Below are 23,771 nucleotides of genomic sequence, written 5' to 3'. Positions count from 1 at the left end.
GAATGCAATTGAAGAACCCTACTTCACAGTAGTTCAGTTTGCTAAAGAATAATTGTTAAAATAAAGATGATAACTTTATTTGCTTTGTAGGAATTGTGTATTGTTCCAGTCCATGCTAGCAAAATAAATCACAAAAGTGTTGGGTTTTTTCTATAATCATTATATCAATACAATCAAACCTCCCCCCTCCCAATTATTTTCAATATATGGCCATGTAGGAATTGCAACAGCTGGAGTGACATTGAGGTCTGGAAAGAATGCACTGTATGTTTAGGCCGGGTAACTGGTACAGAATATGAACTCTTGGATTAGCTTTCGCCTGCTTTGAGTGTTGTCACAACACAGCCTCATTTGGATTAATGCATCTTCACTGTTTCTGCATGTCTCTGTTACTGTATAATGTGTGGGTTGGCTATTTGTTCTGTAATTCTAAATTTCTTTTATGATCCATTGTGGGATAACCTGTTTTCCTTTTTTGGGACCTTTTGGAGGAAGGATAGGACAACTGTTGGAGGTAATTATTTGTCCAGAATTCTATATTTATTTATTTCTAGAGAAAGTTCTGAGTAATAATGCAGCAATCTGTTTTCATAAGAGAAAGCTCGTGCTTTTTAACAAGAGAATTTACTCGTGAAGACAGGAGTATCTCTGCATATATTATCTTGTCTTGTATTCTTATGTGTCTTGTAGAATTTCTTAAGTTCTTATCTCATTATGTAAAGTAAGCCGAGTGGAAACTTCACACTGCTGAGACCTGTGTCAGAGTAGTGGGTTCAGGGCTTCACCCTGCATTTCCAAGAATAAAATACAGGCTTGTTCTACATATCTTATGTTCCACTGATGTCAAGGGAGTTGTACTGTGGGAAGGCTTGTGGGATAAGATCTTACAGCCTCTTAACTTTACCATTTTATCTGTGCTCATGTCTGCAAATGCTCAAGTTGGAACATGATCACACCAGCTTTTTACATCAACACATCCAAAGGGAAGTGTTAGACCTCTCCAGAATTGTTTGTCATCAACTTGTATATCCGCAAAACATGTCATGATTTCAGAACATGCGCACTGGCATGTGAGAAAGAGGAACTTACAGATAAATAAATCTTTATTCCACTGCAAAAACTCTGCCAATAGAAGGGTGTAAAGTGCCAGCTTATTTTACTGTCAACCAGAAGAATACCAGACTTCAGTGTAATAATGGACTACTTTGAACTTAGAATGTATGAACTTTCCCAAATGAGTTTGTACATTTCAACAAACCAATTGTAAAATATATAGAATAGGAAAAAAAATTCCTGTCGTCTTGTATTCCAACAGCCAAACCCAGTACTAAATAGGTCTCATTTTCTTTTGTCTTTTAGGACAAGTTGTGTATGCTAACCATTTCATAAATCTAACTGGAGAGAATTTAACCAGTATCAGTTTATTTGAAACACACTGTGGAAATATCATATCTGATTTAATAAGCTTGTCCATCAACAAGTATATAAAGGTAACACTTTTTCTTTACGTAGCACACAGGCAGTTAGATGCTTGTATTGGGAACTGTATGAATCAGATACTGCACCGATGCATAGATGACTTCCTACTGCTAAGTTTTAAATGTTATGTATGGCTTTGTATCTCCATATTTTAAAGAGTGTTATTTGTTAGGAGCTCAAATTGTGTTATATTTATTCATGACCATCTGCCAGTTGAATGAGAGAGTAATATTGAAATGCACTGTGTACAGAGCAGAAGTGAGTGCCACATTTCCCAAGTTCAGTGTTCCAGGTTTGATGCCAAACATGGCATAGTCTAAAAGCTTTAGAGCTATAGATGCAAAAAAAAAAAAAAATCCCCAAACCAAACCTCTTTTCAAACTCTCGACAGGAGCAAAAACAGAGTAACTAATCCTGGCAGCAAGCTAACTGGACACTTACAGAATGTCACATCACACTTTATTGTTGTGCTGCTCCTATTTCTGCAACCTCATCTTTCTGTTACAGCTCTTTTATGTTTGTCAAGGGAAAACTTGCCCTTCTCTTTTCCTTCCTTTTTCTTACTTTCTGTAGCTGCAGTGTTTTTCTCACTTCTTTTGAGCACTCCAAAGCTAGAAAGTCATAATAGCTCCATACAGCAGCCAGCAAAAGAGCTGCGTAATCTCCTTCGACTGTCATGGTGAAGCCTGCTTTAGATGGGTGTGTGTGATACATGAGTGCAGGACCGGACTCTGAGAATAAGTAGCAGTGACCACTGTATAACGTATGTCTTCCTAGTACGAAGACATGAAAAATGGAGTCCTCCTCCTTTCATATTACTGATGGATTGGTGGTGGTTTTGTTTGTTTGTTTGTTTTTTTGGAGGGGAGAGGAATTGCTGTAGTAGCATTTGATAAATGTTCTTTTAAACTATCTTTCTGTAGAGAACTCTGTAACGTTTTAAAATCAGTTTTGATCTACGAAATTATCAGATAATACTGCAACCTCCTCCCCCATCAAAGGCAAATAGATGAGAGTAATTTTTTTTAAAGGGAGATTCAAATAGTATCTGTTGAGCATTGTGCTTGATGATAGGCTTTGACATGTCAGATACTAAAATGCTAAAATTCATCTGACTTTCAGAGGGCCATATTACAAAGAGAAGCTTGTTTTGCCACTGCTCTCTCTTCAGCTCTCCCTAGGCTTGGGCCGCACAGCTTGAACTAGTTCTATTTGAGATTGATTTCTGAAGGGGGACTTGAACCTGCGATGGATCTTCAGTCAGTGCCTCCCCTAGTATGCATTCATTGCTGTAATCCAGTAATGGAAATAACATCCCTCAAAATCGTTCAAAACACAGCTGATACCTGTAATAGATGACACTGTCAGCTCATCACTGAAACATGTCATTAAGCTTTGGCTGAAAGTATTGAGAAGCACAGTGCTTAACATATGTGGGTGTCCTTGGAAGGAGGGACATAAATTAATCCTCCACATTCGTATTTTCAGATCTGTTTCTTGGGCAGCTCTGGAATCAAGACTTTCGACTTGGATCATATGCTGAACCCATTGTGCTCTGAGATAGATTTAGCAGAGAAATACATGTTCTTGGACACTTTCTGTTTTCAGCAGCACATCTCTAGCACCAGAGCTTTAGCGCCCCAACAGTACCACATTTTGAGGTTATAACACTTCCTACTAAGATACTGAATGCAGGACATTGCAAAAGGAGATCCAGGCTATCTCTGAAGAGGATCTTGGTTAACCTTAGTCTAATGAATGTCTGTATGGTGACTTGCTTTGATACTACTAGCCAAAGTCCATCCTGGATGGTTACTGCACATTTCCTGCAGAAGAGATCCTGCTGTCTTGTAGAAGAACGCAGTAGTCGATGCAGATAGTAGATGACGAAACCTAGTTGCTGCAGCAACTGGTACTCCATGTAAAAGGCCTGAAACTCGCTTGCAAGACAGTTTGTGCACCTAATATTTCCATAAAAACCTCCTGTGTTACTTTTGTGTAAGTAAGACTGTAATAAGTAGACTGCCCCTTTCTGAGGGATCTCTTCTGCTTTGTTGATGAGTGTCCTGGTTTAGCCCTGTCTGGCAATTAAGCACCACCACTTGCTCTACCACTCCACCCCCCCCTCACTCCTAGTGAGGAAGGGTCAGGGGAAAAAAAAACCACAAGGGAGGCTCGTAGAAAGCTGAGATAAGAACTATTTAATTATATAAATGAAACTTACGGAGTTGCTAACAATGCTATTGCTAATAAGTAATTAGAAGAACAGAAAAATAGAACAAATGATACAGGATCTCACCACCTGTGGGTGGACACAGCCAGGTTCCAGGACAGCAAGTAACACCCAAGCCCCCGACGAGAAAACCCCCTTCCCTGAGCCCGGGAGCCGAGAGCAGGGGGAAAGAAAACCTTCAACTGCCCCTTCCCAGAGCCGTCTGTCTGATAAAAGATGCTAACTGCCTGCTAATCGCCCGACATGAGGTCTGGACAAAGACTGCGCTGCCGAGAGAGACAAAAAACACACCCCCACACCTTTCAGGTCCAGCCTCCGCAAGCTTCCCCCCCGGCCCACTCCCAGCACCACCGGTACGGGGGGTAACAGTGACCACTCAGCTTGATGTATTATGGAATGAAACAAAATCTTATAGACTGGCCCTAGGAGAGCAGCTTGTTGCTGCCTGGGACCAGGACAGTGAGTCATAACCAGAATATTTTTGAAGTGCTAGAATTCTGGGAAGTTAGTAGTTAAATAATGATTTATTTTTTTTTAAATAGACTTTAGTGGTCACACTGATATTTATTCTGAAGATAATATTTACATAAGATTGATCCGGGTTGTTGAGAGACTCCCATAACGCATCTTTAGATGCATGAGGAGGCATGGGCATATGAAGAACTCCACACAGCTTATGCAGGATGAGAATAATAGAATTATTTTAAATATTCCAGTTTTTACCACCTGATGTTCTTAATTTGATTGTCAGGGTCCATCCTGGCAATTTCATAACATAAGCAGGGTTCTTTGTAGAGAAAACCAGTGTCACAGTTATAGACACACATAAACTCATATTTATAATGAAGTGTTCAGTGTTTAAACCTGATTTGGAGCTGTCTGAAAACAGTAGTTGTAAACCTATTATTCTAAAGGTGGATGATAAATAAAAATTCTGTATCCTTATAGAATGTCATACAGATTTGAAACTAGTAGTGATATATTTCTTCTTTTAATTGTGTGGTTATTAGTCATTCACTCCCACTTCTGTAATGTCTGTTTCCCACAGCTGCTGTCATTGGCATTGCATGTTTTGATTTAATTTTTCATTTACACCGTTAGGTTTCCAAACTCAGAAATTATTTTAAGTACCAGTGTGATTCGAGAATAGTTGTGCATGAATGGATCAGGAAGAGCATGAGGCTATAAAAATTCAGGATTCATCTCATCAGCTCTTCGTGTCTAGGAGTTAGTTGGCTAAACTAGTCGCCCAGTGTCTTTTTATTGCTTTAGAGGGGTGTAGGTTGATTATTCAAACTTAGACTAATCATTGTTTAGGGATAAATTATGACCTGCTTTGTCTTGCCTCTTTTCTTTCTACTTTTCTGCTATTGTGTCCTTACTGAAGGTAAAATGTGCTGAATTATGTTACTTAACCAAAGGTTTCTGTTTTTACCACTTCTGAATACAATTCAGTGGATTCATAGGTCCTAAGACAAAGCAAGTAAAGTTTTGTCTATACTGTGATGATTTTAAATGTAGTGCTGATAGGTCTTAAAAACGTTAAAGCGTACAGAGGATTTTTATGTATTTAGCACTTCCTTTTGCTGTTTTGCTTATTTTGTTTCACAATTCAGGGGATGTAAGACTGAAAAATGAATCACAAGAAGACTACTTTGCATTTGAAATCCATCAGTTTGAGTGAATTTTGTTAAATATGGAATAGTAATCAAATAACGTACATGACTTGAAATATGCTGTTTTTTGCATATTAAAAGAATGCCTTGCAGTAAATTTACCGAAAAGCAGATTTTGTGAAGTGTTGTGGGAACATTAACATCCTCATGCCAACAAAAACATTTTCTACTAGCATTATGACTAGTCATTAAGGATTTTCAGTTAAAAATAGCAATAACAACTATTAAATAATTTTAAATCTTTTTCTTATCTTCCCAAGGACATCAAGAAAATCTAATCAGTCATTTTCTCTTTTCACTACTGTCAGACAGTGAATCAGTATTTATTGCAATTCATTTTCATTTAGGCCTCAGAAACCTATCTTCATTTGATTAAATAATGTTTGAAAGTGGCTCAGAAGAAACTAAGAAATAGCACAGCCTATAACTTAGGTAGAATTAGTAAACAGTCTTTGTTGTATGAGAGATATATTTTTGGTGTTAATGAAATAATGCACTTTCCAATATGTAATTGTGGGTATATTATTTAACTGCAAAAACACACGACCAACCAAAGAAGCAAAACCAGAGGAAATGTTGGTACATGAAATGCAATTTCAAAAATAACACTTCTCTGAATAATTTTATTGTATATGCTCTTCAGGTGAGACCTTCTGAGGCTCTTACTAGTCATCATTATCCCTGTATCTGCATTAAAGAATTATGGATTCTACTTATTCAGCTGCTGGACCACAGAAATAAAGGGTCTCACACAGAGGTAATGGAAGAATACTGTTACATATACATGCATGTTACATATGCAGTACAGTTGTCAGATGTTCCCAGATTGCCATGAATGCACTAGTTCATGTATCTGATGGTAGAACTGAACTTTGCATTTTTTTTAGGAGGGTTGCGTGCTAACTGTGATGCTTTAGGCCGCCGTCTTGAGTGTGCATCAAGTCCTGACTCTAGGTTTGCAGTGTACTGTGGTTGTGACCTAGTGCACTGGTAAGGAGTGCTCCTGTGCTAAGGAAAGCAAAGGAGCAGACTGTGGAAGTTGTATGGTAGAACAAAAGAAAAGAAACTATCTTTGCTGATTTTAAGGTATTATTATTTGCAATTTATGTGTTATGCCGTGCAATGATTCCTCCCCAGGCATTAGAGAAACAGGTACAGTCAGACCAGTGATCAATCTCGCCCGTGAATGCCTGTACCTCAACTACCTATTCAAGAACAAACTGGGTTTTGTTTTTAAATCTTATAGCGTCTGACTTCTTTTGATGCCTCCTTATACCTTTATTGGAAAAGCCTCTTCTCCTTCCTTACACCAATATGACTTTATATGCCTCTTCAGTTGTGGGTGGTTTTTTTTTTGGTATCTCCTACCTTCTGCCTTTTCTAGTCTGAGGAGTCTTAACTGCGTTCAGTCATTCTTTTCACAAGTGCCATTCTTTACCCATGGGCATCTTTGCATCCTTCTCTGAACCTTTTTCATTCGACTACATCCTGTTTTGAGTATCTGAGTACCAAGATCGCATGCAGTATTCAAAGTATGGATTAGGTGGCCATATGATTTTATGTACTGCATATTGATGTTTCCTTTTTTTAAGTTTTCCTTTACTGGTATCTTCCAGTGTGTTGATTTTTCTTTCTGCTCTTAGGATTGAGCTGATGTTTCTCTGAATGAATATTAGGAAGTGTCATCAAAATCATTTGAAATTTTTCTGAAATAATTTTTCTAAAAACCAAAGCTGTGATCTGTGCAATGAGTACTGTTCGCTTAGTATAGAATGAAGTCCTTCACAGTAGCAGAGTTGGAACAAAACAGGGAATTTGAACCTCAGTTTGCTGTATTTCGGACTGTTTATCTACCATCTACTACTGTCTTTTTCTTGTTTAGGTTAGTCTGACACTAGGACATTGTATATAATCAGATATAAAAAGTCTTTGTTAAAGAACTCTAGTGTCTCTCGTATGAGTGTTTGTGCACCACCCCATCTGCACATCATCATTCCATCAGCTTGTAATTTTGCCTTCGAGAAGGGACATTCTAAAGTAGCTCCAGGTTTTTTCTGGTAATACCAAACACCATTTTTTGTTATTTTCTTTAGATGACTGTCATCTTGCTTGTTCTCTGTAAAAGCAAATTAACCAATAGGACAGTATGTAGAGGAAATTGTTAACATAGGCTGTTATTCAACACAGTAAAAATTTACTTTTGCATTTTCTACAGTGTTTCTGGAGCTTGGTGAACAAAACTCTAAAGAATATGTTTGAAAGGCCAGATAGTTCTGAAAGGACGTCTGGGTTAGAAGCAATCCAGTGTAAAGACCCATTGAGTTTTAGCTGGTGGATTATTACTCATCTGGCATCACTCTACCAGTTTGACCGTAATGGAAATCTAGATGAAAAGGTGGGTATGATTTTTTCTAAATACATAAAAGCATTAGAATTTATTTAGGTCTCTAACTTTGCTAATTATTTTTGTTGACAGAAAAAAATTCATGTTGTAATACAGGAATTTTCACACTCTTTAAAAAAAGGTCCTTTAATGTTGGTGGTGGTAAGGTGTACTTTTAGTAAATGCTCCAGGAGCCTTTGATGTATTCATGTTATATACCAGATATTCAGTAGACTACTGTATTAAGGAAACTTAAAATATCCCAGCTGGTTAGTAGCACATATACTTAATGATGTAGCATATGTTTTAAGACTGTCTGCCTGCAGCATAAATGCTTCACTGGGTTTGTTGTTTTAGGAACTGAACATGTTACATTGTACCGTATGAAGTACAAACCTCAAACACTGACTCTGTAGTTAGTAGAACCAGAGCATGGTTTGGGTTGGAAGGGACCTTAAAGACCATGGAGTTCCAACCCCCCTGCCATGAGCAGGGACACCTTCCACTAGACCAGGTTGCTCGAAGCCTCATCCAGCCTGGCCTTGAACACTTCCAGGGATGGGGCATCCACAGCTTCTCTGGGCAACCTGTTCCAGTGCCTCCCCACCCTCTCCATGAAGAATTTCTTCTTGATGTTCAGTCTTAATCTACCCTCTTTTAATTTAAACCCATTTGTTAATGCCACTTTTTTGTCAAAAGGTGGTAGTTCTGCTCTGGATAAATTCCATTCTGCCTAATTGCATTCCCTTTGCATCACAGCATTGTATGTTTGTGTACACAGCTTAATTTTCTGTGTTGGTGTAGTACCAATAGACACTGTCTAATAAAACTTGAATTCAAGCTGCAGTTTAGGAATTTCTGGCAGTAAATTCCAAAACATTTGCTTTTAGAAGATGGCCTTAGATTTTCCTGCTGGCTGGGCAGGCTAGTGTCTGATTAATCAGGTTCTTGTCTGTGAATCTCACTGTGAGGGACTTACCGTTACCATGGGTTCTGTAAGGGGCGTGGATGAGACCTGCACATGCCATTCCTGACCTGTGAGATGTATGTAAGGCCATACTTGGTACTGATGTGTTAAATTCCTTCAAAGACCTTGCTGCAGTTTTTGCAGTTCTGGGGTCGTGTAAATCCTGACCCGTCTTTCAGTCTCTTACTCTGAGGTTCATCCTGCCTAGTTTTAAGTTTCTTATCATTAATTGGGAAGGAAATAGACAGTGGCTGAGGCAATGAATCCATTTTGAGAGGAATGAATGCTGCCAATTTTTTTTAATTGACTATGGCTTCTAGTCAGCTCACTCTAAAGAGATAGCTGAAGACCCAGAAATGTAATGGGTTTTATGTTATTTGTTTGGGGTTTTTTTGTCTGGTAGTGTTTTTGGCACTAGGAGAAATCAGGTCATGCCACCTTCTGTCATCCCTCCTTCTGTTCTCTTCTTTTGCTTCATTGTAGTTGTGTTTGGGTGCTTTTGTTTCCTCGTTGTGAGGGTTTTTTTGTTGTGGTGGTTTTTGTACGTTTCAGGTAGATTGCTTATATTCCCTGGTTTGACAAACATGAGCTATATATGTCTCCTTCTGCAAATTGGGCTTAATTGCCCTTTCTTGTGAAGTATCTTTTATTGTTTGTAATTTAATAGTGTGTATTAAAATTGGAAAGGTCACATCCTTTTTCTGTTAAAATCTTTACTATGGTTTCCCCTCCTGACTTAGGCCAAAAGGTTAAAACCTTTAAACATGTTTGTGAACTTCAGATCTTTAAAGAAGGAAGGGTCTGATCACATCATATCAATTTGTTTTGGTAACTTAAGATCTCCCTCCCTCCGTCCTTAGATCTTTAAAAGCATTAGTGTATCAACAAAGAAGGAATGAAAATGTTGAACTTCTGTGAATGCTTTTTAATCCTAAGTAAAATTAGACTTTCTGATAGAAGTAAGGGTTACTTTCATTGATTTTTCTCTTGCAAATTACCTGGTTTGTCAAAAAAAAAAAAAAGGGGATGGGGAAGGTGTGAGGTGTGCTAACGTAGTGCTTGAATGCTTAGTTGACAAACTAATGACCAGTGCTGGTGACTAGAGGACTTGATGAATGAGGGATGTTTATGCTTCTGCTGCATGTGGGTTGACAAATCCTTTAGGATCCTGTGGCAGGCTGCTCACTATCATGTGATTCAGTCTTTTCTAATAATACCATGGCAAAATGAAGCAACTTCTTCCCCATTCATATAGTGTAAAATTACAGGCCACGTCTGATTGTCACACGGAAAGTTGTTTCAAGCTTCCTTTGCTTTTGCCCCATTACTGTGGTAGTGGGGGAGGACCACAGTCCATATTGTATTTCAGAGGGGCATTGGGAAGATAGAATTACTATGCTTCCTGGTTATTAGAGGAACTTAGATGGAGAGGAAAGGTTATTCCCAGGTCGAATACAGAAGCCAGTGTGAAGCAGACATTTATCCCACGTTTCTTATACTTTATGCCATAATCAAAGTGCAATGATACTATTTACTTTGATCATTGGATTTTTTTCCTCTCTTTCCTACTGATCCATACTATGTATTTAGTCTTGTGAGAGATTATTTTTTACCCCAGGCACTATATTGTTTAAATAAGCCAAACGGACATAGAATGGAAGAAAGGATTCCTGTTGTTCTTATTTTAGAGTAGGAATCTGAGGCGCAGTGACAGGAAGTGACTTGCCCAAGATTAAATATTAATTATTCTCCTGCCCATCTGAGAGAAGAGAATTGAGAAAAGATTGAGACCATCCTGTACATGCTCCTCTGATGTTTCCAGTAGTCTTTATGTCCAATCTGTTAGCTTTGCTTTCTCTGAGTGTGGCTGCGAGTTTGTCCAGGGATCCCTGATCTCTTAAGTGCTGTGGGTGGTTAAAAAAAAAAAAGGAAAAATCCATCAGTAACATTACCTTTTCACACCCCACAAGAATGTAATCTGTCATAGATAGTTGATGGTAACCATTTCTTTAGGTGTGTCTCCTGAGCCCCCCAGTTACAGCCTCAAACATTCTTTGAACGTTGTAAGATAAAATAGTCCGTGATATAAATTTGTGAAGTCAGTGGAATTACATCAGGGCTCAATGTAGTCCCGTTTTGTTGCTTAAACATCTGATGTGATAGCTTCATGACACATGCTTTCTTTTAATTAACTGTGATCAGAGGTGGGAGGGTGATGTGTCATAATGATGGTTATTCATGTGCTCTGTAGCAAAAATTGCCTCTAAGCCTATGTCATCTATGGAAGATTTTCAATTTTTTAATGTGGTCTGCATCGCCTTGAGGTTATTATGAAAGCTTTTAAAATTCTAAATAGGTTTCAGACTTGCTTCTTTTTATTTTCCCCCCTTATCTCATATAACGTAATTTCAAATATGCAATAATTCACATATATTGAATATATATTTCACACACATGAAACCATTTTTTGAAACTAGAAAATTTTGGTCCGGTTTCCTAGAGACTGTTAGGAGGGATGTACGGTATATGTCTCTTTCCATAACCCCACATCCAGGTCCCACTTCACTCTTCTGAAAAGCAGGATTTGTACATTTAAAAACCAAATGGGACCTGATGAGAAAATTTGCTACTTCTGAACATTGCAGGGGTCACTTTCAATCTACTCTGGGCTAGGGAAATATAGGCAGAGTTACTTGGGGCTAAGAATTCTTGCCTTTGAATAGAATAATCTGAAGTGACTATGTGGCAAGATATGCAAACATGGACTTCCAGCTGAGGAGCCTGGTACGGCTCTTCAGGTAGTCAGCTGTTGGTCCTTGCAAATGTTTCTGCCTGAGAACCCAGAGGGTCTCAGCTCAAGTTTTTGCTTTTAGCAGCACTTTTATGCACTGTAAAGCTTCCATGTTCTGTTGATGGTAGGACTCTTTGGGGGTGGAGGGAGGATCTTGTAAGCCAGCAGGTTTGGAGCAAGAGATGTAGATTCTACGTACTCTGACAGGGATGGATTGTAAACAGTTGCCATGCCATATTGCCAGTGTAGCGGGGAATACTGTTAGGATGCAAATTTAGTGGGATTTGAATGAAGCAAGTCTGTTAAGAGATAGAGGCAATTGAAGCTAAGAAACGAGTGCAGCAGGTGGTTGGTGTCATTCCTTCCTGGGTTGCGCTGAACCTGGATGCACTCTTGTAATCGACTCCAGTTGGTGTCAGGAGTTTGCACAGATCTTGTAAGGCGATCTGCATACTGCAGCTGATCTGGAACTTTGTCAATAAACATCAATATAAATCACATGTCCTTGGTCTATGGAAGTGCTAAAAGTATGTTCTGAGCAGGCCGATCTAGACATTCAGAAGTCTCATAGCCATTTAGCATCACTCCTAATATCTACTCATCTCTGATAAATCTGCCTTTTGAGCAGTTGAGTAGCTTTACTTGGAGTCTGCAGTAGGACCATGCCAATGTGTAGGTATTCACATAACATAAAGCTCTGAAATACAGCAGTCAAAATAGAAATCTGACATAAATACTAGCCAGAACTGTGTGGGAATGCTAACTGTGCACCTTCTGGGTTTTACTCATTACTGAAGTGCTGTCTTTACTCCTTGGCTACTTGTAGATGCTGTGGCCTCTCCTTCTGACAGGATGCTAGCGCTGGTTTCATGATACAAAGGCTTTGGCATCCAGAACAGTTTAGGAAGTCCTGTTTACCATCCTAGGCATGATATGCCCTCCGCTGTTCTGGCATAATTATTTGTGGCTTTATTCTATGACCTAGGTCAGGCTCTCCTCCCTTTTTCATTCGTTTATTCTCTCCTAAAGCTTGGGAGATCAGATCAGTTCACTGATCAGATCAGATCAATTCACTGATTTGGTTCACACTGTGTCCTACAAACAGAAGTACCGGGACAACTGAGCAGTAACATACTGCAGCTGTGAGGGCAGGAAGAGCAGCTGGCAGGAGGAGGAGGAAGCAGTGGGAACTCCTTAACTGATACTGCTTAAGTTCCTGAATCATGAAATCACAGCTTTAGTGTAACTTTCTGCAGATCTGTCCTTCCATTCGTAATGTACAGACTGGGACTTGCTACCATGAGCAATTTTTCAGAATTCTGCCTTTCTTACCATGCAAAAATGTAAAGCCACCAAGTAGTTAAATTGTGTTACATAAATATCAGTGCATCTTTTTAAAGAGCTCATCTTCAAAATTCTCTCTGTACTCTCTAGAGTTCTGTGTGGAATTGTCACCAAGTCACAACATTAAGTAGTGTTGCCAGTAGCAGAGGAGATGGAGCAGAATGGTGTTGCTGCTGGAAAGTAGTTGTATTTCAGTTACCAAAGCATAAGATATTGTAAGCTCTGTAGACATTTAAAGGATAGATATCTGCAGAATAATTTACAGGGCTTAACTGTTGTGATAGTGGAGGGAATGGGTAAGGCAGGACAATGATGAAAGTACTATGTTCACATCTCTAGTTACCTACACAAGCTGTATACATAACAGTATAAGAGATGATTTTTGGACCTCCTAGAACTGTATGTATGTTGGTTTGGTCTCCTTTATTATTTTCCTGGGAAATAGCCTTAGTTGCAAAACCTTCTATCCTTTTCTTTCCCACTTTGCCTAAATATTTTTTTTCTTCCCGTTTAATATTTTATGTAATTCTTTTACTTCACTAGCATGGTCTGGTTGATTCAAATGGATAGTCATTTATCTTCCTAAGCTGAGGAATATGAAATATGAGCTATATTTGACCTACCCTATAGTTTTTATATCTATATAGGCCATTACTATCTGACCAACTCCTTACCAAATTGACCAGAACAATCCTTAGTGTTTGGCCTAGGAAAAATGAGTTAAAAGTGCTTTTTCATTGAAAAGGAAAAAAACCTAGAAAGTTGAGGTTGTACCTTTTCCTCCTTCTTACCCCTTGCATCTTCCTTTTAATGTTAAAGAAAAAAATGTAAGACGTACTTACTGCTTGTACTAATCAAAAATGCTTGAATGTTTTGCTTCGTTACTAGGAGGGAAGGTTGGGATTGCAAATGAACCACTTTAAACCAGTTTAAGTTGTGTATTCTTTATTTGGTTTTGAGGCCTAAATTTTAGGGTAGGTATCAATTATATTCATAAAACAAAAAAGCTGTTTTCAATGATGACTACAGTATGCTGTCATGACATTAAATATTTCTGGAAATCTTTTGCCTGCTTATTTTCTTGTTATTGCATAATTATTCCTGTGAGAAATATAAATGCTATTTCATGCTGATAATCATTATTTTTCAGAAACAGAAGGAATCCAATTGGAAATTTGTGGAAGAACTCCTTAAAAAATCCACTGATGCTCAAGTAAGTGTGTAAAGGAAGAAATAATGAACAAGTAAAGTGTCAGGGATGCTTTCAGGAAAAGACAGTGCATGAAACAAAGTCCAACTAACAAGTGTATTTTTGGAATTCTAGTGTTTTTATCACAGGTAAATGAATATCCTTGACGTAGCTGAGCTATGGCAGTATACAGTTCTTTCTTTGTTAGCAGTTACACTTGCTTTAAAGTGGTTGTGCTTGATGCTAAATTGTCAGATAAAGGAAAAAGATAATTATCCTGGAAGGGTAGGTATATGGCTACTCTGACAAGATGTATTCAGAATAAGAACTGGATGCTTAGAAAATGTAAACCAGATACTGAATGTAAGGATATCAAGTTGAGGAGACATGATGAGGGAGATAGTCAGTTGCATTGAAAATTCAGCTATATCCTCGTCACAGCGGGAAGGTGACTTGCCTTGCTGAGCAATTTGTCTTACAGGCTTGAATCAAACTCTTACTGATAAGCTTCTAGTTTCTGAGCACTCATTTCATACCTTATCATTTTTCTTTCTGCAGAACTGTTAATGCAATGCTTCATGGCCCAGAGGTCAGAATTGACCTCCTTTTAAAATGCTTTCAAATATGCTGTTCATCATGTTTTTAAATATGTTACGTTGCTGCTCTGTAAATTTGTTCCGAAGTTGCATGGTACCAATTGTTGTATCAGCAACACCTATAAAAATAATTTGTTTACACTTAAGACCAGAATAAACGTTTATTTTTGTGTTTGGTCTCAGCTGAAGTAAAAAAAAAAAATCCTGCAAATTTCTGTGGTTGAAAGCAGAAGAGGAATCAGTTATTTTTTTATTATTATTATTATTACTGCCTTACTCATGCAGTAGTAGTTGTGGTTGAAGCTGGAGCATAGAACAATACTCGTTACAACTACAGTTTTTGTAAAAAGATGTTTGGTAGTTGTTAGGAGAGTTGAAACAATAGATAGGGTATTAAAAAGTTGAAAAACTATGCTATACCTGAACTTTAATATTTGTTTATGTGGTCTTTCAGCTTAAAAGTTTAAGTCCTTTTGAGTGATTTTACAGTGTGTAACTGAATACACGCACTGTGCATATACATTAAAACTGTAGTGATGACATCATTTATTGGATGCTTTCCATTCTGTGAGAGAAACTGGAGAGATGTACAGCAGCTTATTAACCACCTTCTTTCATTGCATCCTCTGTATGTCAGCAACCTGAGAATCAGTAAGAGGATGCTTGTAGCTAGTTTTCTTCAAAATATTCCTCTTTTCTTTTGAATGTTTATTATTTTGAACAAAGATTAGTCTGAAGTTGAATATATGTAAAATACACAGCTTTCTGATGCTTCTGGTAAACAAGTATTGAACTGTGGACAGTTTAGAAAGGCAGCTAGGTGGCCAAGTTCAGAAGATTTGAATAGTGAGTCAATCATGACACAGTAGTATGAGGCAAATATCTGTTTCCATTTCCAAAGGCAACCACTGCTGGAATTAAAACGAACCCTCGTTTGCCAAGGATGTTTGCAACTATTACCAACCATCTAAGGAGCCATTGAGTTTACTTCCTTCTTTTTTTTTTTTTTTTTGGTGGTTGTTGTTGTTCAGTGTTTTTTCTTGCATTATGGAGTTAGCTGCTTGTAGGAAATGCTCCTTGGAGAGCACTAGTCCCTGTATGGGCATGCACAACTGCATGCAGCTACTTCTATTGGAAAACGCATCCTGCTTCCTCTGCCAGCTCACCAGCCTTCTTGATGGTGTCTAGGAAGAAGGTTGTCTTTTACCATTGGGCATGTCCATCTCTTCTGTTGGTCTCTCAGCTTCATATAGCTGCTCTCACCTTTTATCTTATGCTTTTGTATTTTTGAAGTATCTGCTGAGTGAGTTTATTCATGCGGGCTGCAATTTTTGTGTTGTGAAAAGGTGATTTAATAGGCACTGTTGCACATGTGGATTTTTAGGCTAAGGGAGCATCATGAAAGAAAAGAACCATCACCTTTGAATTAAAACTTGAGTTAGCTTTCAACGTCCTTAAGACAGCTAAGTATTGGGATGCAAAAATTAATAACCACCATTTAAAACTGCAGCATTTGGGTAGTTTCAGTGAAACTGTTGAGTTTAGTGATCCCCAGCACAGAGAGGGCAGCCTGACTGCGGGCGGCAGAGAGCCTGAGCCATCTTTATCCAGCATTTGCCTGATTTTTGGGGCTGATAAAGACTTCTTGGGGAAGATGCCCATGTCCAGGTGAAGGTTGCAGAGGGGTGCTGCTCTGTCATGTCTCCAGGTAGGCACTCCATCTTTCTAAGGATATAGCCAACCTGTGTCTGAGCAAGGAAAGGATGCGAAGGTGTTGTCCAGGTTAGGGTACCAATGGAACTGGGAAGCAAAGAATACTCTGTGGGCTGTATTGGAGCAGTAATGGGTACCTGGACACGTGTAAAGTGCTACTTCCTTGAATATATCCTTCGCACATTACTCATGTGAAAGATCTTCCATCTGTACCACAAAAAAGGACATTGATGGCTAAACTAGTTACGTGAGGTATTCCCTACTTTTGTTGTAATTTGGATTTCAGTTACTAGGCTAATGACAAAAGTAGAGCTGGTTTGCAATTCTATTTGTACTGCAAAGTGAAAATTACTGCACTAGGAATATTAACATCACTGTAGTTGTATAGTATGCAACATCAAACTGACTAAAGTTATGGATTGTCAAAATGAGATGAATTTGTCTTTACAAAGTGTTATTGTGAGAATCAAAAGCTTTTGTGTTCATAAGAACTAATAGCAGTCTGTCTTATTAGCCTTCTCTCGTTTTGGAAAATAAATGCTTCATGTTTCATTTCTGCCTCAATTTTGTTGTACTTTCACTATATTTTTTGTTTAATTCTACTCTAAAAGAGATGCAGAAGTATTTGTTGGGGTTCTAGAAAACCAATTTTGTTACTACAGTAGGAGGTCATAAGAGAAAAATGTTGTGTTTAGATAGTACTATCATTTTGATAGTATCTGGTGTTCCTCCCTTCTGTGATAAATTAAAACCTGACTACCTCAAGAGTTCTGATAGTATTTCCAGCAGTGCAAGAGACCATTTTAAGCAAAAGAGCAATGAGAGAATCCATTAATCCCAGGGGTATTTGAAGTCTGGAGAACTCTCATATTAAATTTGAGATAAAGCCTTCAGTACCATCTAGGTTTTGGAAACTGTTCTGGGACTATTGTTGGTCAGATAAATAATGGTGGAAATTGAAGCTGCTCACAGTACCATTATTATTTATTGTTGAATTAATTTAACTGAAGCACTCATTGTTTGTTGAATTAGATCCTAAACATAATCCTGTGCAGAAATTACAGCTTTAAGACTAACCATTCTATTTCTAAAGGGGGTGTGTGTTTTGCTTTGATTTTTTTTTTTAAATATTATTTGTAACTGGGTAGATCTCTCTAGAGAAATAGGTATGTTCAACTGCAGCTTTTTGTTTTATACCAAGACTCTTGCTTTTATTCATTTAAAAAAAAAAAAAAGAAGCTGTTGGAAGTGGCTGCAGGTCTGTCCCTTGATTTTTTTTTTTGTATAAGATTGTTATTTTGGGAAGACTGCTTATTTAATAAGTACAGTTATATATAAAACCAATCACCTTGAGGATCACCTTTCATTTGTAGGCATTTTTATTATATTTGAACTATTATTCTGTAAACCTTTTAATGAGTCTCTCTTGAAGAGTTTCTTTCCTATTTCAGTTTTTTATGTTGTTATATATAATGGTTTGACTATATCATTTTCCATGACAATTAAGAATGCCTTTTCAATTTTCAAGTTGGTTTAGAAATATACCACTTTTGAAGCCATATGCCCTAATTAATTGTTCCTGAGAAGAGAAGGCAGACATGATAAAAAGTTATTGTAGATGATTGGTGTAATTGTTTACAGTGTTCTGATAAAGTGCAGCAAATAATGTTTTCCACATGAATGTGTAGCCAGGTAGAGATAAGTTAATGTGTTATAGCTTCTTTGTGTAGGATTGAAATCAGGGGAAAAAAAGCAGCTCTTAAGCACTGTGGGTAAGAGCAGAAGTCCTCTTTCAGTAACACGTGGAAAGACTTCTAAAACAACAATCGACCAACCCCCGAAACAAACAAAAAACCACCCTGAACAAAACCCAACACGACCTATGGCTTTTTCCTTCATCTGGCATCAGTAGTTTTTTTTGGGGTTGTTGGTGGATTTTTTTGGTTTTTGTGGCTTTTTTTTTGTTTTGTTTTTTTTTTTAAGTGTTTTCTGAGCTGTATGAGCTTGGGACATAATTCAGGACCTAGCACTGTAATTGGAACTGAAGGGGATAACTTCTCAGTATTGATCTGAGGCATGGTTTCCTGCATTCCCCTTCCTGGGGCTGTGATTTTAAGTCATAAATATCATCCTCTATAGTTTTTTACCCCTTTTATTCTTCCTTAGCTTATTTTATGCTGTTAAGAATTTCCAGGCCTATAGTGTTTAGGTGAAATTGAAAGCTAGAAGTAGGTCAGGGGTTTATCTTGTCAGAGTAAGTTCACTACTATCCCAGCGGTGTGTTAGACTTACATGTGTAAAAGCCTTCTCTTAAGACAACCACACAAGAGCAGGCTCACAAAAGCTCTCTTATAGTCAGTGGAGACAACAGAAAGTTGTCCAGGTTTTATCATCCTATACTTACCATTCTAAGGTAAATGTCTAAAATAGGCTGATTAAGCATGATTTCTGTCTAAGCTTGGAGCTCCTAATATACTCTTGGATTGCAGGATGCAATGGTCAGCTTTTATCTTCTAGTTTGTCGTTCATATTAGCAGATGATTTTTTACTCAGTTACATAATTTGAAGTATTTTTTAGATTAGGAAATTAGTCTTAATACTCTGGCAGTATTGGGTTTACCTGTAGACAAAGTGATGTTGCCCTCCTGCAATAAACTTTTCATTCCCTTTTCAAGACTGGTGTGTTAGAGGAACACTTACGAATGCATCTTCAGTGCTGTTTGACTTTGTGTAATTTCTGGGACTTGAACCTTTCCATTGTCACCATACTCTGGGATTATTACAGCAAGAACCTGGTAAGCAGATGAATGTATAAAAATGTAGAATCACATGTGGATGGTCCTTGATTTTTAGCAATTATTTCTGATTCTCCTGTAGCCAAGCTTGATGGCTGCATTTTTGGCAAACTGACTAGTTAATTGCAGTATCCCTAAATTTGATATATTTAGTAATATATACTAATATTAATACACTATAGTATATTAACGTATCACAATATTAATATATTCATATTATATAAATGTAATATTAATGAGCATTATATAATGAATATAAGCTTAAATTTATATTATGCATGCATTTGAATATTATGAACATGTACATATTATGAATATGTACATATGAGTATGTAATATTTCTGTAAGTATAGAGTATAAATAAGTATGTGATTTTAATATTAATATATTGATGGATATTTTATTATTTATTAAGAAATCATGTTTAAATACATGTTATGGTCTGTTTCATTATGTGACAATAGAATAAACTGTAATATATTTTTACTCTTTATTTTTCACCAAGACTACCGAATTTAAGATCTTGTACAAACTCTTTGCACATAGTTACAATGCATTTTTATTTTTTGTTATGATAGGAACACGTTCTTTTGTTTGTGTGAAGGTTTGCATCTTATTGCCTTTGGAATATTAACATTTATTGTTATTTATCACCTTTTCTGGTTTCATTTATTCTTTTAGAACAGTTCCTTTACTGTTCCTTGGCTTGGTCTGAAGGGTCTGGCAAATGTTAGTAAAACTTCTTTGTCAATGCTTGAGTTGGTGAAACGTTGCGGTTGTGAACAGCAGATCCCCACCCTGTACGAGTCCAGCAACAGTTACTTCATTTTTCTCAGCATTTTGGCACGGCTGATGAAAGAAGAGGCAGAGAACAGTGGCGTGCATCCTTGGAAACAAATTAAAGGACGGTATGGCTGCTGTTTAGTTTCTCTTATGTTTTAAGAGGTCTAGTTGGTCAGCAGAGCCCTTCTAGCCACATAGCAAAGCACGGGGGGAGAAGGTAAGGGGGACGAGGGTTCCAGGATGATTGATAATTTGAAGAAGGCAGTTGTTCCCTGAACTTTCTGTTGACAGCTGAGGCAGTGACAGGGTCCAAGACCCGCATCCAAGAATCACCTTGGCATCCATGATGATTTACTTCATACCACAGGCCAGGAATTTGGTACACTGGCAACCTCTGCAGTGGTACAGCCCTATTGCCAGACAGGTAATGTAATTAAAGCACAGAAATTCTGTTTGAGCTGCATGTAAGCCATGTGTTGCCTGAAAACATGCAGACTGGCTCTTGCTAGGCCTGCAGTTTCGTTTATATTTTCTTTTTCATGGTTTCCAAAATTTCTCACAATAATTTTTTCTGAGGTTTTTAATTTGTCATTTAATTTTGAAATATCCTAATTAAGAAGTATGGTCAGTCATGACATAAAAAACCCCCAACCATAAAATATATATGTTCTAAATCAAAATCCTGATGTTTTATATACCTACTGAATCCTCAAAAATTTTATTATAGTAATGAGATTGTGCTGATCACTAAAGGTGCTAACTTTTTAACATTTTTTTAATTGGAGATAGAAGACAACATTAGTTTTGGTTTGGGTTTTTTGGTTTGATTTTTAATATTTTAAGTATTAATTATTTACAATTTTATTGAGTTTTAATAAAATATTTTTGCATAAAATTAATAAATATATTTAAAAATGTACATAGGTATGCCCACCTTACAAAGCTCTGGTATGTTTCTTCCAAGAAAGAGGCAGGGTTCTCTTGGCTATCAGGGAAGGTATGTCTAATGGCTATGTAGATTTCATGAGTTGTTACAGTCAGTAAAGTTCAGGTTTAAACTTTACAACTACATAGAAACAAATATGCTGTTGGATGCTGAATCAGTGTCTTGCTTTAGTTAGTAATTTTAGCCTGCTCTGTTTTTACTGAAAACAAATTATACTTATATTTTTGTGTTATTACAGCTTGTTACATTCCCTAATTTAAGGGGGGGAATAATAATATACAACATACGCTGTGTCAGTCTGCTCAACCAGTATTCATCATTTCTACCTCAAATAAATCAATTACACAAGTAGCAAAATTTAACAGCCTACAGCTATGATTTTGGGATGAACTGTTTTCAGCAGCTAACCAAGCATTAATTGATGCATGAAGAACGTAAATGCCTGTCAGTAGTAATTTACTACTAAACAACATTAATTGGATTTGCTGTAATTTTTGGTGGCTAGATTTGATAACCTCAGCACCATTTCCAACTTTTTTTTCCAGGTGACAGAATAGGAAAACAGCTTTTATGGATGTTTAACTACTCTATGTGGAACTTAGTTTAAATTAAAAGTGAAAGATACCCAAGGTTTTAAACCAACAAAACAAAAAGTTAAGCAGAACATTTGCATCTTATTCCCCCGTCGTAGGAATGGTGACATTTAATTAAAATACGAGCAAAGGTGACAGAAAAGACACCTATGTCAAAGCTTTCTGCTTTTTGTCAACCACTTTAAAGTTGTAAAGCAGCAGTGCTTCTCACCATCAGCTACGTACGACTTGAGCACTGTCATATAAGCAATACAGCTTGAAGTTTCTTAACATGCTGCTGGGGAGAGGTTTCTCTCACAAATGCCTCAGTTTCCCTGTTTTCTCCCAAACCTCTAGTCCGCAGTCCATACAGTAGGTGTGCAATACCGGTCGGTACAGACTTTGGCGAAGGACTGGGGAGAAAAGGAGCTTTCCCCTCCCTTTCACTGCACTGATGGTTAGGTAGGTGAGCCTTTGCTCACAGCAGCTGTGGCAGTGTAACAGAAGAACAGAAGTTGGTAGCTAAAGGAAAGAGGGTCCCTGGTCTTTTTTTTTTTTTTTTTTTAAATTTTCTTTGTGCCATATGGAAATAAGGGAGTTTCTAGGGAAGAAATTGGGGTACGTGACTTCTTTGCTGTTGCAAAGAGATGCCACTTGGCAACTTCCTTTCCTAGCAGCCCTCATGGACTAAATTTAATTGATGTGTGGGCATGATATGGAGGATGACTGTCATAGACAAAGGAGAGAGAGTCTGTTCGTAACATTTTGCTCAACTTTGTGCTAGAGCTGGATAAGAGAGAAGGGTTAGGCCATACCTGGGATTGAAAACTCTTAATGTGTACCTTGTACTGGGAGCAGAAAATTAAAATGGCATGTTTGTTCCAGTAGCCAAAAGAGTAGAAGAGGGGAAGGAAAAGAGGATATTTTAAATTTAAGGGTTATTGGAAGGGGATAACTGTAAACTAAAAACATGAAAATATAATTTGAGTCTATCAAGCAGATAGAAAATTTCATGCTTTAAGAAACTCTCTTTCCTGATTTTTTTTTTTTTTTAATGTAGAATTTATTCCAAGTTCCATCGGAGAAGAATGCAGGAGCTGACAGAAGTGGGCCTGCAGCACTTTTTTAACCTGTTCCTCATGCTGGCAATTGCTGCAGAGACAGAAGATATAGTGAGTCGAGTGTTGGAACTTTTGGATTTCCTTACTCCATCCTCCATCACCGCGTCTCAGAGAGCTCTCATCTGGAGAGGTCATTTTGCCTTCCTTTTGATTTATGTTGAAAAGAACATGGACATTAGTGTCCTGGCTGAGAAACTCTCAAGTGCTTTCCGTGAGAAGGCAAAGGAGTTTTTAGTAACCAAAAATGACTACACGCAGAAACAAAGTCTCTGGACTCTACTTTCAACCTATGTTGATGGTGTCCAAGAAGTGTTTGAGACCAGCTGCTACTTGAGCCTTTCTGAGGAAAAGTTGCTTAATGATGGCTTTACCATGCTGCTGCCTGCTTGTCGAGGAGCTGAACTGAGTATGGTCCTAAATTTTCTTCAGGTTGTTCTAGCCAGACTTCGGTAAGTTATTTAGTTACATTGTGGTTATAAGCTGGCATGTTGTTTTTCTGTTTAGGGTGAAACTGTAGTTCATATTGATTTCCTACTGAAATAGAGTAAAAGGAAGAGAAATCTCTGGAGGCTTTGAATGATATGTTAAATTTCAAAATCCATGAATACCTCACTGCCTGTAGAATCTTACAAATGTTTCCTTACTATTTCAGGACATTAGGTCTGAAATCCCTGATATTTTATTATGAATTAGGGGCTCTGTAGAAAGTCATCCAGTTGCTACTATTTCAGACAATACCATCATTCTTTTGGCACAGGAAATTTCAGAATCGTTATCTGTACTAAATTACTGAAGTTAGGGGGTTTTGCTGTGTGTTTTAGTTTTGTGCATTTTTTTTCTTCAGTGAATCTAGGCTATTTTTCAGACTTTTTTTTCCTGCCCTTTTTCACCAAGGTTGTAATCAAATAACAGTTATGGAGATTTAAACACTTGTCTGGGGTTCGACAGGAAAGAAAGAAATCATATTTTACCACTTTCAAGCAGTTCTGCTTTGAAGTACTAGTTCAGTTTTCAGCATCCACAGTGCCCTTCAATAAGCATATTTTTGTCTACTGATGCCTTTTAGAAATAGTCCTCCAGTTTGAAGCCCAAACTGCTTTTTCTTATAAGATATTAAGAGGCAGCTATTGATCTGCCATTACTTCAAATGCACAGACTGAAATATGTGGAAAGAGCTGTGGAA

At 37.6% G+C, this 23,771-nt stretch overlaps 1 protein-coding gene across 1 annotated transcript in view; it reads left to right on the top strand.

The window, feature by feature from the left end:
* MMS22L (MMS22-like, DNA repair protein) overlaps positions 1-23,771 on the top strand; it is a gene marked incomplete at its 5' end in the record, with an annotated part of 82,685 nt that overhangs the window by 12,287 nt on the left and 46,627 nt on the right. The window contains 7 exons of the mRNA XM_010153887.1: positions 1,360-1,490; positions 6,032-6,145; positions 7,604-7,783; positions 14,024-14,086; positions 19,047-19,166; positions 19,848-20,074; positions 22,528-23,037. Of these exons, the coding sequence (XP_010152189.1) occupies positions 1,360-1,490; positions 6,032-6,145; positions 7,604-7,783; positions 14,024-14,086; positions 19,047-19,166; positions 19,848-20,074; positions 22,528-23,037 (1,345 nt within the window). The remainder of the gene's footprint in view (positions 1-1,359; positions 1,491-6,031; positions 6,146-7,603; positions 7,784-14,023; positions 14,087-19,046; positions 19,167-19,847; positions 20,075-22,527; positions 23,038-23,771) is intronic.

This window comes from Eurypyga helias, unplaced genomic scaffold (genome assembly GCF_000690775.1).
Source record: "Eurypyga helias isolate BGI_N326 unplaced genomic scaffold, ASM69077v1 scaffold256, whole genome shotgun sequence".
Classification (NCBI taxonomy): Eukaryota; Metazoa; Chordata; class Aves; order Eurypygiformes; family Eurypygidae; genus Eurypyga; species Eurypyga helias.
The sequence above is the reverse complement of the archived record's forward strand: the minus strand, read 5'-3'. Positions and strand labels throughout refer to the sequence as shown.